The 15108-nt window shown below is 51.0% G+C and overlaps 5 protein-coding genes across 5 annotated transcripts; 3 read left to right on the top strand and 2 right to left on the bottom strand.

The window, feature by feature from the left end:
- Positions 1-258: 258 nt before the first annotated feature.
- JCM6883_000506 (integrase zinc binding domain-containing protein) lies at positions 259-2744 on the bottom strand (the record flags this gene model as incomplete). The annotated part of the gene is made up of 4 exons (XM_076634549.1): positions 259-2123; positions 2190-2279; positions 2358-2537; positions 2606-2744. The coding sequence occupies 4 exons, from the start codon at positions 2742-2744 to the stop codon at positions 259-261; spliced, it is 2274 nt and encodes a 757-aa protein (XP_076485488.1).
- Positions 2745-3982: 1238 nt separating this feature from the next.
- RPT5 (proteasome regulatory particle base subunit RPT5) lies at positions 3983-6002 on the bottom strand (the record flags this gene model as incomplete). Its single annotated transcript, XM_076634550.1, has 9 exons — positions 3983-3997; positions 4075-4105; positions 4176-4258; positions 4321-4411; positions 4486-4811; positions 4880-4965; positions 5038-5443; positions 5517-5642; positions 5781-6002. 9 exons carry the CDS (start codon positions 6000-6002, stop codon positions 3983-3985), a joined length of 1386 nt encoding a protein of 461 aa, XP_076485489.1.
- Positions 6003-7853: 1851 nt separating this feature from the next.
- On the top strand, positions 7854-10177 carry SRP1 (karyopherin alpha; the record flags this gene model as incomplete). The annotated part of the gene is made up of 10 exons (XM_076634551.1): positions 7854-7873; positions 7987-8033; positions 8177-8310; positions 8403-8591; positions 8656-8889; positions 8958-9044; positions 9108-9271; positions 9332-9890; positions 9953-10099; positions 10163-10177. 10 exons carry the CDS (start codon positions 7854-7856, stop codon positions 10175-10177), a joined length of 1596 nt encoding a protein of 531 aa, XP_076485490.1.
- Positions 10178-11532: 1355 nt separating this feature from the next.
- JCM6883_000509 (uncharacterized protein) lies at positions 11533-12157 on the top strand (the record flags this gene model as incomplete). The annotated part of the gene is made up of 2 exons (XM_076634552.1): positions 11533-11574; positions 11642-12157. 2 exons carry the CDS (start codon positions 11533-11535, stop codon positions 12155-12157), a joined length of 558 nt encoding a protein of 185 aa, XP_076485491.1.
- Positions 12158-14744: 2587 nt separating this feature from the next.
- Positions 14745-15108, top strand: JCM6883_000510 (uncharacterized protein; the record flags this gene model as incomplete). Its single annotated transcript, XM_076634553.1, has 1 exon — positions 14745-15108. A coding segment is annotated over one exon (364 nt), but the record flags the coding sequence as incomplete, so codon positions are not given.

Consider the following 15108-nt stretch of genomic DNA (forward strand, 5'->3'; position numbering starts at 1 on the left):
TTTCGAGTAGCTCGGGCAGAACGGACGACGGCAAACGTACGTTGAGTGTTTGGGAAACGACAAGGGCGGCTTCAGTGCAAGGGGAAAACAAGTATGAACAAAAACGACGACACGAAGAACGGGTTTGGCTCATGGGAATGCGAATAATGATAGGGTATGATCACAACAGGAGAGGGGGAGTCGGAGAAATAACGAAAGGAGATATCGAGAGAGAGAAGAGATGGGTATCGTGAGGGGAGAGAGAAGAAATAACTTCTCTCAGTAGGGCATGTATCGAAGATCTTTCGTTGGTGTTCTTGTCACTGATTGAGCAGCACTTTGTCCGGTCGCCATTTTGCTCGCGGCGTATTCGAGCGCTCCAATTCCTCCGCTTCTCATCACACTCGGTCCGGCGCTAACCGTTCTCGTCCTCATTCGATCCCGACGAAGTCGTTCCGGAGTGTAATACGAGCTGTGACCGAGAGAGAGTTGATCGTCTTCGGGTCCAACGTCGTTCGAGAGATGCTGCTGTTGACGATGAGAAGAGGTCGAGGTCAAAGCCGCGAAGACTCCATCGTCGAGGGTTTGTTGAGTTCCGAGGAAGTGCGCGAGAAGAGCATCGTGGTGATTGTCGTCGAACGACTGGGTGTGAGCAGGATGAATCGCGATCGGACCGCCTCCTCCTCCCGAGGTCTCGATGTGAGAATCGTACAAAAGTCGAATCGCTTGATCGAGCTGATCCGATTCTTGCTGCCAGTTTCCATCGTCGTCCGAACAGTTGCCCATCGCCGATTGTGCCGCGTCTGATGCCGTCGAACGACTTGTACCGGGAGTGAGGGGAAGACTGCCGGCGGACGAGAAGATGGTCGAAGTTGTCGAGCACGCGGAAGAGGGACCGGGAGAAGGAAGGACGTCGCGGAAAGTGTTGAATTGGTATCCTCGTTGAAGGGGAGCAGATAGAGGAGCGGGAGCGTCGAGGTTGTAGTTCGCGCTGAGGTATTGAGGAACTCCAGTCGTTGCTGAACGACGGAAAGTTGGCGAGAGGGTAGTCGGGAACAAGTTTGAGCTTTTGCCGAGATCGAGAGGGGGAGGTTTTGCCCGTCGAGAACTTTGAGTCGGAGCGTTCGAAGCGTTCGTTCGAGTATTTGAGGGGGATTCGGTGAAGAGAGCGAGTCCAAGAGGTTGCTCCTCTGGTTGTTCCGACAGGGCTTCTTCGAGTTGTTGATTTGCGTATTCGAGGTTGCGAGCGGTTTGATCGAGAGTAGGCATCGAGTCTCTCCTCGGAGGCTCGGGAACGGATCCAGGGAAATGAGAGAGCTGGTAGGCAGGAGCGGAAGCTGGTATCGGAGGAAGGTCGTAAAGGGTCTCGTGTTGTTGTTGATGCTGTTGGTGAGATTGAGATTGTTGTTGCTGTGGTTGAGGCTCTGCGTAGTCGTTTTGTTGGAGGATTTCGAGAGAGTTGTCGACTTCGGGAGGAGGGAGTTGCCAGTTCGAATAGTCGATGATCTCGGTAGGTTGACCGTTCTGATCAGTCGATGCATCGTACGTGGCGTATTCGACGGGGAGAGGTAAACCAGAGTAGACGATTTGAGGCACGAGCGCTCCTGTGCTGTCGTAGGCGTAAGTTTGACCATTTTCGTCTTGATAGAAGAAGGTTTGTTCCGGTTGTTGCTGCTGTTGGTCGTTCTCGATAGAGGCTTGTTGATTCGGAGGAGGGACGGGAAGGGAGAAGTCGACGTTGGCGCTTTCCATCGCTTGAAGGTAGTAATTCGCATAATCGAGCGATCCGTTCACGTAGTTTGTTGGCGACGACTCCAAGCCTCGGTTCTCCTCGTATACCCCTTGTTGTTCGTAAACTTCCGACTCCTCAGAACCTCTTCGAACCGGCGTGAAGTCTGCGTAGTTTCCTCCTCCTGCTGCCCCCGAACCTGAATCGGGATAAGATTGCGGTTGATTCTCGTAACCTTCCGGGGACTGTCCTTCTTCGTCGGCGTATTCGAGAGGCTTCGTATGACTGACGACGCCGATTCGACGAGGAACTCCGAAAGTGCCGGGAGGAACGAAAGAATCGGAGAGATAAGGTTGTTGTTGACGACGCTTGTGAATGCACGTCGGGCACATTTTGACGAATCGAGACACCAGCTCTACAGTCAATGTGAAGAGTCAGATTCGAGGTCATTCAGGGAAACAGGGGAAAGTCGCGAACGGACCTTTTGGTAACCAGGAATAGTAACGACGAACTTGCGCCGAGGTTTTATCACGTCCACTGTGGTTCGTATCGCCATGACATCCAACGAGAACTGAAAAGAGAGAGATAGGTGAGTTGCAGGAAAACAAGGGGTCGACGCGAAAAACGAGCTGGGAAAGACGAAACTCACTGTGGTAAATCTGATCCTTGACCGCTACGGGTCGGTTCTCGTGAGCGACGAGGTTCGCATGAGGGGTAGTGACGAGTCGGAACATTCGCTTTGCCCAGAAACGGAATTGAGCAGTGGCGTGCGCTGTCGAATGAGGTTCGAGGAGAACCGATAGAATCGTCGCGTACATCTCCCTACTCACTGTCGACGCTCAAAGATACTGTCAGCGACGCTGATAGAGCTTGAACATCGAAGAGAAGTGAACATACTGAGGGCCTTTGCTCTCTTCTTTGGGTTCAATCCTCCCAAATAATCTTCCATCTGTTCCCGGAACTCGGTCTCTGAAGGGAATCCATCTTGACCATCGCCGGTGAGAGCCGTCGCCACACGTTGTTGCTGGTTCGACATCTAGAGGAAGGAGGGAGAGACGAAGAGGGACGCGCGCGAATGTGAACCTCCTGATTGCGAAAACGAAAGAATGAGACGACGGCGAAGGCGAGAGGGAGGAAAAGGTAAAGCGGAACTAACGACGGAGGGGAGTGAAGCTGAGTCCGATGTGTATCCGAATGAGGGGCTAGATAGCTCGACGCGCGCTAAACAACTCAAGCAAGTTGTGCGAAGAGAGTTTCTTCTTTCCTTGCGATTTCGACTGGTTGACGATTCGGGCGGCACGGTAAAGCGGCAAGCGAGCGAGAAAAAGGTTGTTTCGGGTTCCTGCACGATAGGGAAGAGGAGGTGGGGAGATTCCGCGAAGGAAGGATTCGATCCGGGACTGGTCGAGAGGCAAAGTTGAGTGATGGAAGGAAAAAGCGATAGAACGAGTGACTAGAGGTGAGGCTGCTTCGAGTTCACGAAGAGGAAGACTGAGTAGAGGTAGGTAGGTAGGAAGAGAGAGAGAGAGAGCACGCACCGATCCATTCCTTGTGTAGTGCGTCGATGCGAAATGCTTTTTAGTCGGAGAGGGGGGGGACAGAAATCGCTCACTCCGTTCATTCCATCTAATGCGCTCTTTTGCTCCCCAGATTACGAGAAGCAAGGACACATACATTCGATTGTATGTATCAGTGTAATACCAGAGCGAGAGAGCGAGGAGAGCAAGCGCAGGAAATGCACGCTTTTCACGAGTTGCGATGAAAGGAGGTGTCAACAAAGCTCGTCCTGCCAAATTTGCCTCTCTGATAGAGGAGAGAGAGATACAGTAGCAGGACATATCTCATTCTACCTTGATTCTTCCCTTCCTCCTCTCCAATCTGCGCCTTTGTTGTTTTCCTTCACCGAGATGTCATCGTCCTCTTTCCTGCGCGCTTGCCTGTTGCCGAGCGGAGGGAAAGTCATATTGACCCAGAGCATTTACAGTGCGTTGCGTCCTGGGAAGATAGCGTCGGCGTGAGCCCATGGCGGATCGAGATGAATGGGAGGAAGGAGACGAATTTATCGCAGCTAGTGCTCTCGTGCTCTCTGCCCCTTGCGAGCACTTTATACCGCTCGTGACACAACGCTCGAGCCAAAGAAGCCCCAAGCACTTTGAGCTCAAAACGAGTTTCGTAAAACGATTCGCAAAACTACAAACAAAAAATTCACAGAGAATGACGAGTTGCGGTTCGTTACAAGCTGCACAGTACTGATACGAAGTTCTCGAAAAGGTCTTAGGCAAAGTAGAACTATTTGCGGTCGTGAAGAGAAGCGAAGTTAGTTTCGGGAATTTCGCGATGAAGAGACAAGGAGGAGAAAGGCTTACGTGATCGTTCTTCTTCTTCGATTGAACCTCACTGCAAAGGGAGAGAAGTTGTGTATGTGAGTATGAGGCACAAGAGGGAAGAGGCAGCGAGAGGCACTTACAGAATACCCGAAAGATAGTGCTCGTGACCAATCTCAGTGAATCCCTCACGAAGAGCGATCATACCAGCCTCGACACACACGGCCTACACGGTAGAGAACGATGAGTGGGAGTCGAGAGGAAACGGTCGGAGAAGAGGAAACCTACCTTGAGTTGCGCTCCGTTGAATTCGTCGGTACTTCTCGCCAATTCCTCAAAGTTGACCTTCTTGTTGACCTTCATCTTACGGGAGTGGATTCTGTGATTGAAAGACCCGAACTGTCAGCGCCGTGCTCGAGAGGGGACTGAGAGGGTTCGAAATCGAGAGCTCACTCCATGATTTTCGCACGAGCATCTTCTGCCGGTAGAGGGAATTCAATCTTCCTATCCAATCGACCAGACCTCAACAACGCCGGATCGAGGGTATCAATTCGATTCGTCGCGGCGATGACCTTGATCTTGTCGTCACTCCCGAATCCATCGAGTTGATTCAACAGTTCAAGCATCGTACGTTGTACCTCACGATCTCCCGATTTGTCACTGTCGAATCGTTTCGTACCGATCGCGTCGAGTTCATCGATGAAAATGATGGCGGCCGGATGAGTCTTCGCGAGCTCGAAAGCATCTCGTACTAGTTTCGCACCGTCTCCGATGAACATCTGGGAGAGAAAAAGAATCAGCGATCGAGCGTCTACTCTTGAGAGAAACAGAGATTGCGAAAACTAACTTGAACGAGAGAAGGAGCGGCGAGTTTGAGGTAGCAAGCTTCTGTTTGAGCAGCACAAGCACGAGCAAGCAATGTCTTTCCGGTACCTGTCAACGTGAAATGTGAAAGGATGAGTTGGATGCGTTCTGGGTAGGAATGAAAAACGTTGGAGAGCTTACCTGGAGGACCGTACATGAGAACACCTTTCGGAGCCTTGATTCCCAACTTTTTGAACCTTTCCGAATTCTGCATCGGTAACACGATCGCCTCTACCAATTCCTCGATCTGTTTATCCAACCCTCCAATCTCGTTGTACGTTTCCGTCGGTTTCTCATCTACCTCCATCGCCTTCACTCGACTATCGTATTCCGCCGGTAAAGTATCGAGCACGAGGTACGAATCTTTGTTGACTCCGATCAAATCTTTCGGTCGCAAGGTTGCAGGGTCGACGAGTCCGACGAGAGGGAGGAAAATCGTTTGACGGGTAGAGGTTTTGATCACGGCGCATTTACCTTTGCGTTGAGCGTCAAGGTCGACATTCGCTCCATCGCCAGCTTCGTCTTCGTCAGGGTCGATGTCGAGGATCTAATGTGATTGGGAGAAAGATCATATCAGTTTTCGAAATCGCAAATTCCGATACGTTATCTCTCCCACCCACTTCGACGACGTTTCCGACGAGGTAAGGCAACTGTTTGTTGTTCTTGATCTTGTCAGTGTTGTCCTTGATCGATTCTCGCATCTTTGATCGTTCGTGGTTCAATCGCATCGTTTCACTTCTCATCACCTGTCGCGAGAACGAGAATCCGAGAGTCAGTCAGGTCAATCTCACACACTCATATGCGCCTTCAGACCAGGTAAAGCAGTCTCAAGGCGAGCAGAAGGCGATGCGATGATGAATCTCTAGAGGAGAGGTTGAACTGACCTTGATCTCATTCTCGATCAGCCTTGCTCTCGCGAGGATATCGTCTGCACTCAATTCTAGGATCTCTTGAGGTAAGGGTTCCTCTTGAGGTTCTTTCGGAGCTGCTTCTTGCATCGTTGCATCACCGGTTGTCGATTCATTCGAAGTCGGTGGCTGTTCGGTCGCTGGGGTAGGTTTCGGAGGAGTAGAAGGTCCTGCTTGATTAGGTTCTTGGGGATCCATTGTGAGAGTCGTGAAAGGTAAGTTGACAGAGGTGCGCGGCCTCGCGAATTACTCTAGAGTAATCTCCAAATGAATTAGAAAGGTAAGGGTGAGCTGGTTTGCTCCTCTTCCCCATCACCAACTCTTGTGAGCAGGTCTACGGCTTTTCAGTACATTCGAGAGTATATTACTGACCGCCTTGTCTGCTCGCAGTCATTCCCAAGAGTGAGAATCGTCTTCATCTCTGATTTGCACGACAACTCCCGAGCAACCGTCTCGATACTAACGTCCGACGATGACTTGCTTGTAGTGTCTTTCCTCGGTATGCGTGCTTGGCCTGTTCCCTTCCTCCGACCCATGTAAGTGTCCCTCCTCTTCGCGTGCGGGTTGTCCGAATTCTGACATCTTTCCCGATCTCTTGATCAACCTCGCTCTCCCTTCCTCGGACATACACTCGATGATATAGGTGGCCTTTCATTGCTGGAGGAGCCATCACCTTCTACGGAGTTGCCGCTGCTCAAAAGGCCATGCTTCAATGTAAGTTTCCCATTCGATCCTTTCTTTCGCTCTCCTTCGTCTCTGAACGTCCCAATTGACCTGTTTTCGTCCCTAACAGCGGCCGAATATAGGGACTCGCCTAAGAATCGTCCGTTGCTCTCTTCTCGCTCGTTTTCTACCCATTCCGAAAGTCGAAAACCACATTTCTCCCTCGATCCTGTCCGCCTCTCCGCCGTGACCGCCTCTGTCGAGTTAGGGAATGGTCCAGCTTGCTCATGCGCATGTGGGCGTGTCTTTTGGACCTCGACCCGGCACTCCTTCGACAACGCTCTTATTATTTTCTCGAGCAAACTCGAAAACTGTGACTAAGTACGATACTGACCGTTTGATCGTCTTGCCTTGCAACAGCCCACCCTCGTCCTGCCGCTGCCCACTAAATCTGTGGTCGCCAAGAATGATTCAAGGAGTGAGAGATTCGGTGATATTTTGGTTTCATTAAATGAGTAGAAATGGCGTAGAAAGCTGGTAGTCGAAAGCGTTTGGAAAAATGGCAGACGTCTCATCATTCTGAAGATCTTGAGGCCCTGTGGCTTTCGACAAGGAGAGACGAACAGATCTCAACAGACTGAGAGCTCCCTCTCCTTGATTTTGCGGGATCCGATCTCTCCGGATTCGCGACTCTTTTCTCTCGGCGCCTTGACGCGCTAAGCACTGTAGACGCTCTCAATAAGTGGACAGATACACGGCGAACGAACATGCGAGGATGAGAAAGAGTTTCTTTGCAACAGTTTCCCTACAATCTTTAACCAAAGTATCCACGTTGTTTCACCACCGCGAAAGAGAGAGAGTAGAGGACGAGATCAGAACGTGTGATTTGAATCAATCTTTGCGCCATCCTACCCACGTAGGGGATCGGAAGCACTAAGCGCTTGACTTCTAGTATAAAATTTGTAAACAGTTGTCATCATATCGACTCTTTTGTCTCCCCCTTCTCTTTCTTTGTACTGTTGCGTTATTACGAGTGGTCGTGGATGTTGAGGAAGAAGGAAACCGAAGCTAGCCGATAGAGGTTTTTTCAACTGCAGAGAAGAGGGGATCAGCCTGGGAGGGAACGAGCGAGGTAGGGTCGTTGTGACTCACGATTGAACAGAAGCAGATGATCGCAGTCGAAGAAGAGAAAGTCGATGAAGTTGATGTGGTCGAGGTGAAGTGAAGAAAGGAAAGAAAGGTCGAGGCAAAGTTCTGAAGTCTGCAGTCAGCAAAATTCCAGGCAATGAGTAGGCAATGTATTCGCGATTACAAGGGGGTCGAATTTCGACGGCCTTGAACCTCTTTCCTACTCTCCATCTTTCACCTCCCCTCTAGATACTTATCATGGATCGTCAAGCTCCCGCGTAAGTCTCTCACATTCCACTGTAGCCAACTCCCATCGAACGAGGTCGATCCCAAGTCGAATCAAGTCGAGAGTTGAGCAAAACAATCTAATTCATCGGTATCGTGTGAACAGCTCCCGTCGTAACGCTTACAAGAACAAGGGTATCTTTGGTCAAGAAGGTACGCTACTCTCCCACTCCCTCCTTCCCTCCCCTCGTCGTGATCGCCACTTTCTTTCATCCTCCTCCTCTCATTTCTCCTCTCTCTCGCTTTCCTTCAACATCTCCCTCGACCACGTCAGCTGACACGTAACGCTTTGATAGAACTACGACGAAGGCGTGAAGAGGCTCAAGTCGAGATCCGTAAGCAAAAGAGGGAAGAGAGTATCGCCAAGCGAAGGAACTTTGCCGCTCCCGACAGTGGTGAATCCGATGATGATTCAGGTGTCGACTCTACCGTGAGCTTTATCGTCACTCTGCGCAGAGGAAGCATTCTTGAGAGAGACGAAGAAAATTGACTCAACATTTTCCCTCTTTTCGCTTTCGACAGTTCCTCGAACAGCTCCCCAACATGATTCAAGGTGTCTTCAGTGATCAACCTGATCAGCAACTCGATGCGACGACGAAGTTCCGTAAATTGCTCTCGAAGGAACGAAACCCTCCGATTGAAAAAGTTATCGAATGTGGAGTTGTCGCTCGTTTCGTCGAATTCCTCAGGAGTGATCACTCGATGATTCAAGTCAGTACATATCCCACCCATCCAGTCACGACTTCTACTGACTCTCTCGGTCGTGACACTCTAGTTCGAAGCCGCTTGGGCTTTAACCAACATCGCCTCGGGAACGTCCGAACACACCCAAGTTGTCATCGAATCGGGAGCCGTCCCCGTCTTTGTCGAACTCCTCTCTTCCCCCGTACTCGACGTCCGAGAACAAGCCGTGTGGGCTCTCGGAAATATCGCTGGAGATTCGCCCAAATGTCGAGATTACGTTTTGGAACAACAAGCTCTTCGTCCCCTTCTCACTCTTCTCAACGAGGTGAGTCGTCTTCGCTACTGTTTGGAGTCTTTACGCGACGCTGACCAGTAGCACTGATAATTCGACAGCCTCACAAAATGTCGATGCTCCGAAACGCTACTTGGACTCTTTCCAATTTCTGCCGAGGCAAGAACCCTCAACCCAACTGGGAACTCGTACGTCAACGTTCCGTGAACTCAACAACATCGATATCAGGCTAACCTCGTCATCGAATCTAGATCTCTCCCGCTCTTTCCGTTCTTACGAAGCTCATCTACTCGCTCGACGACGAAGTTTTGATCGACGCTTGCTGGGCTATCTCCTACCTTTCCGACGGATCGAGTGACAAGATTCAAGCTGTCATTGAATCGGGTGTTGTTCGTCGTCTCGTTGATCTCCTCATGTGAGTCTTCCAACCTGTTCTCACTCTTCCAAGCCGAGACTAAACGACATTGCGCGATAGGCACCACTCGACTGCCGTTCAAACTCCTGCTCTTCGATCTGTCGGTAACATCGTCACCGGAGACGACCTCCAGACTCAAGTCGTTCTCGCTTCGGGAGCTCTCCCTGCTCTTCTCGCCCTCCTCTCTTCCCCGAAAGAAGGTATCCGCAAGGAAGCTTGCTGGACCGTCTCGAACATCACTGCCGGATCTCCTCAGCAAATTCAAGCCGTCATCGACGCCAACATCATTCCCCCTTTGATCAACATTCTTCAGAACGCCGATTTCAAGACGAAGAAGGAAGCTTGTTGGGCAATGTCGAACGCTACTTCGGGAGGGTTGCAAGAACCTAGTCAAATTCGATACCTCGTCTCGCAAGGGTGCATCAAACCTCTTTGCGATCTCCTCAAGAGTACCGATAACAAGATTATTCAAGTCGCGCTCGATGGATTGGAAAACATCTTGAAGGTTGGAGAGGCCGACAAGGAATCGAACAATGGTGTCAACCAATACGCGCTCTTTGTCGAGGAGGCTGGTGGAATGTTTGCGATTCACAACCTTCAACATCACGAGAACCTCGAGGTAAGCTCTTTCTACTCAATTTTCCCCGACTTTCCGCTCATCAGTGTTCGTTGCGGCTATAGATCTACAAGAAGTGTTTCCACCTCATGGATACCTACTTCCCCGAAGACGAGGGAGAGGAGACTGGAATCGGAGCGGCTCAAGTCGACGAACAAGGTGCTTTCGCTTTCCAAACCGATCTTCAAGCTCCTCAAGGCGGTTTCTCTTTCGTAAGTCCCTCTGTGTCATCGTGCTTCCTTCGTAGCTTTACTGACCCGCGTCGTCGCGATTAGGGCAACATGTCGTAAATCACGAAACCTTTCGCCTTCAAGCTATCTTTTCGCCTTTCTTTTCCCTCGACTGTCTTTCTTCCGGACCCTTCTGTTCTTTCATTACGACACCTCGCTCTACGTCGATCTCTCTCATTCTTCTCATCTTTTTCGGCTCGCATATCGGTTTTTAATCTTCTTTCCTTTTTTCGGTTTCCTTCCTCTCTCTCTCTCGCTTCCACTCGCTATCGCTACCCAATATATTCTCCAGTACTTCGTTGTTACCATCAATATCTCCCTCCCTCCTCAAAATTGGCTAAAGGCCATAACCAGTTTTCTGCATTGCGTTCCCCCCTTCCATCACCAAAACCCCCTTAGATACCCCCCCTTTCCTGTCCTCCTCGTCTTTGTCTTCCCTTCTCCTGCATCGCTATCTCGTCTTTTTCTTTGTTCAATCACTCACTCTGCAGCAATCAACCCGAAGTACTTCGTTTTTCGTCCCCTTCCCTTCCCCATTTCCCCCCCTTCCTTCTTTCTTTTGTTAACTCTTTTCTTTGGCCTTCTCTGTCGGTAGTATCTACCCTCTTTCTAACGAATTCAGCTTCACGGAATTTCGTCCTCCATTACTCACCTTTTCGTCGTTTGAGCGTGAGTTCGGAGCTCGGATTCATCTCGATTCAGGGATCAGGACGGAGCAGTCGTTCTTCCTCGGCCTGTTCCACGTCGACACAATTTCCCGTCTCCAGCACTGGAGAATACTGGAGGACTTGAGCCTTCCGACCCGTTTCGTCGTGCGACGCTTGACCGGCTCACCGCCCCTGCAGCGTCGGAAGCAGGTGACGACGTCCGCCACCCCTCGAGGAGTGCAAATCAAACCCATGCGAGAACACGTGTGATTAGATATCGGACTTGCCGCGGAAAGGGTCCCTGCGCGAGATTGCTAGCGATCCGCGATCCCGGTCGTACAAGTATCAGTTCCTTCCCTTTCGCCACAGTAGCTGTACAGCTCCTGGATATCATGCCGGTCCGCCCTCCGAATAGATGCAGGTCAAGGCGACTCCTGGCCAAACCCTGCTTCTTCTGTGAAGCGAAGATCGACGACGAAGTGAGTCTCCCTTTGATTCGCTCCCTGTTTATACGGTGCATTCGTTGACTGAGAAGGTTGAGCAGCATCGTACGAAGCACATCCACAATCACCATCGACCCTCCGACGACAGCGCCTTGTGTTGCGAATCTTGTCAGTTTTTCTTTTCAAAGAATTCCGATCACTACAAGTGCAAACAAACGAGGTGAGATTCGTGCAAAGTCTTCGTACGAGTGTTCGTATACTGACTGGTCGGGCGCTCAGGGAGGACCATCTGCAGCACAATTGTCCACACGTTTCCAAGGATAAAATGTGGTTCAAAAGTAAAACCCTTGGCATCTACGTTCGCCTTGTAAGCCTACGCTCCGCTTGCTACGTACTCAATCGCTCAGTCAGTGACAACGCTCGTTGAACGGCAGAATGTCGATCCAGCTCGATACTTCCACTACTATACAGAGGCTGAAAAGGTTCACCACGATTGGAGGTCCTCGTTGGACCGCGATTGCTTCGATGATTCCAGTGCACGACTGAGAGCTCTCCAGCACGAGGTCGAAGAGGAGACCCAAAGACGGGAGCAAGCTCACGAAGGTCAAAGCGCTGCGTCCTTCCAGCAACAAACCGAATTGTCGCCCAACGTCTCTTACCTTCAGCAGCAACCACACGTCTCAGTACCCCCTCTTCGCAACAGCGATCTCTACGATCAGAGCGGCACGTTCATTCGGCCTCCCAATCCGCCTCGCTGCTCCCTTCCTGGATTCGAATCCTCGCCCAACGTCTCTTACCCTCAACAGCACCCTTACGTCTTGGTTCCTCCCGTTCACAACAGGGATCTCTACGACGAGAGCGGCACCTTCATCCCGCCTCTGAATCCGCCTCACTACTCCCTTGGTAGATACCTCCTCTCTCGTCGTAAGACTCGAATCTACTTCGATTGATCTTTCTTTCTTTACACGCTTTCTCCCTGTCTACACCTTGATACCTTCTTCTTGTCGTTACTGGAAGATGTCATTGCTGGTCGTGAGCTGTCTCGGTCATCAAACTCGTGCTTCGCAAGCTGTGGAAGGGCGACAATTAACTTGAACTGCTTGAAAGGGGAGATTCTTCCGCCTCAACCCCGTCACGACGAATTCTCAGCAGCTATCCTGAGCAGGTAAGATTTTAGCGGGGCACGGTCGAGGGGAACAATGGCGACTGAAGAGCGAAGAGACCTACGGAGGATCTTTTCCTCTCTCACTACATCACCAATACCCTAGAATCCGCTAATTTACAGCTCGTAGGCTTCAAGAGTAGCTCAATCAATCACTCTGAACGTCAAGTAGCATCCTCGACCCTCGCTCGACCTAGAAATCGACTTCATCAATTTCGTGGCTTTTGACCTCGACATCGTCGCCGACGCCGACTTTGAGCACAGATCGAAGACCAGGAACTCTCAAAGAACCCACAAGGTGCCCTGGAAGGCGTTTCAACAGTGTTTCCGATGCAGAAGTCGACTCATGATCAAACAACAATACATTCATCACGGACCTGGCTCAATGATCGATCCGACGCTTAGGAGGACATCGAGGATGGAGCTGCCCCGATGACAAGGAGCTGCGAGTAGGGTCGGCCCTTGGGTGACTCGCAAGTTCTGGCAACTCGGGCGCTTGATTCGCACTTTCCGCTAGACGACCGCTGACGGCTTGACCGGACGCGACTCGTCCCAAAGACGAAGCGGAGGAAGGTGTATCGATAAGACATAGCAAGGTGAGTGCTGTTATCGTTTTCGACTAGTCAGGATCACTACTGTTGCGACCCGCTTGGGGGACACAATGCTCGCTAACGCCCCTTACTCTCCGACCACAGATAACGCTGCCGAGATACTCACAGGGCTTAGTGCGATTCCTCAGGCCGTTCTCGACTTCGACTAGGATCCTTCCTCGTCCCGAAGGAGATTAATTGCCTCAGCTTCGATCGGTCGCAACTCCGCTGATGGTTGTACTCCCGTCAGCTGATTTCAGTACGAGAGTCCAACGTAGGACCCGCTCGAACGCACTCGAGAAGCAAAGTTGGACGACTTTCTCCTTCAATCGAGGCTCTTCGCAATCCTTCTCCCTGCTCAGGAATGTCTGATCTAGCTGCTCTGAGTTAGTAATGCAATAAGTCCAATTATCTACTACTCCGAGCAGCTCGCTCGGCTTTGACCACTCTCGGCTACTATTCCTTTCTGCTTCGCTCAAAAGAAAAGTCATTGTTTGATTCGAGACCGATGATAGCGAGCGTTGTATCTTGTAATTTCTCTGTTGAACGGTGAGCCTGCTCTACTCAAACTCTACCGCGAGAGGAAGGCTGACAATCTGTCCATCATCTTGATTCTCGACCCAGACTCACATCTTTCGCCTGTATTTCCGCTCGCTGCCTCTTCGATTAATTCCCATGAGTCTCTGTTCGCTTGCTTACTTGACACACCTTCACTATGGAAGCCCCGCTGATGTTGTTGACGTTTAGATACCGCAGATTCGAGTTTCGGACCCTTCTTTCCGTCTCACACTCCTCGCCTACAGCGTCAAGCTTCTACCGGCGGAGCTTGTGGACCCTCGTGTGATAGGGCAGCGGAGTTGGCGCGCCTGAACATGACGAATGTGAGTGAAGAAAGCGGTTATCGTCTCGTCTGCCTGAATTCATTGTCTGACATCGTTGTTTATCTGCTCAGGCTTCTTGGTCGCATCTATCTCAGTACTCTCACGCTCCAGATTGGGCACTCGGCTTGTGATTGCGCGCGTAAGGGAGATGGGAGTCGAAAGGGAGAAGCAAACACAGAAAGGGCGATTGAAGTACCGTAAACTTGCGCCTTGTGAGCCCTTCTTTCTCCCGTTCAGCGCCGGGACGCTTTGTTCCACAGAATTATGAGCTGATCCATATGTCAGATTCGCCCAGAATCCCGCAGAGCCGCATCTAGGATCGAAAGCAACGATTCAAAACTCGACCCGACTTCAGTTGGATTTTTTCCCTCGTTTCGTATGCGTTTCGCCTGTTTCTTTTCAGATTTGTGAAGTAGAGGACGGCCTCTAGCGCATGACACCGCTGAAACGAACCAGAGACGAAGGGATGAAATCGGTGCTACCTCGCACCGCCGCATTTTCGACTCAAAGTGGATCTTTCACCTCTTCTCGTGTCGTTCTTCTTCCGGTTGCTGCAGACTATTGACGTATGAGTAGTCCTCTAGTACAAGACGGTGATTGTGGAAGCGTAAGAGCCAGGGATGAGGTTGGTGCTACCGTCGCACCGAGAATCTTTGGATTTTGAGGAAACGCTTGGATCTCTTTTTCTCCCCTCTCTCTGACTCGCCTTTCATCGCCTCTCTCCGAATGACTTCAGGTCGACTCTCTCCTTTTCCTCTCTCTCTCCTCTTCTCGTCACTTCCCTCTCCCACTGCCTTTCCCTTCACTTCACTCTTTCCCCCCCTCTTCTGTGAGTCGTTCCCTCCCTCTCTCTCTCCAGTTTCCGTCGTTTGAGCTGACCACGGCTTTGCCTCGAAAGCAGACGATGCTTTTCTCGAAATCTCTCCTCTCGTTCTCCTTCCTGCTCCCCGCCGCTCTCGCTCTCACCGTCCCTGGAGGTTCTTCCCTTCCTCCTTCGAACGAAGCCCTCCCTCTCGAACAACGCTCGACGACTCCTCCCGCCTCGACTTCTCCCGATCCCTCTTCCTCGATTGGAACGAATGAACAACAACCCTCTTCCTCGTCGATGAACTCTCGTCTCTCGAAACGTGATCCGTTCTTAGGAGGATTCGGTGATTTCGGCGATTTCGACTTCTTCTGGAAACGTCAAGCTCTCGACGATCTCGACTCTGAATCTCTCGATGCCGACTCTCTCGACGAATCTTCCTCCTCGACTCTTGCGAAACGTC

This window comes from Sporobolomyces salmoneus (assembly GCF_050403485.1).
Source record: "Sporobolomyces salmoneus JCM6883 DNA, S_salmoneus_JCM6883_v1_ctg63, whole genome shotgun sequence".
NCBI lineage: Eukaryota > Fungi > Basidiomycota > Microbotryomycetes > Sporidiobolales > Sporidiobolaceae > Sporobolomyces > Sporobolomyces salmoneus.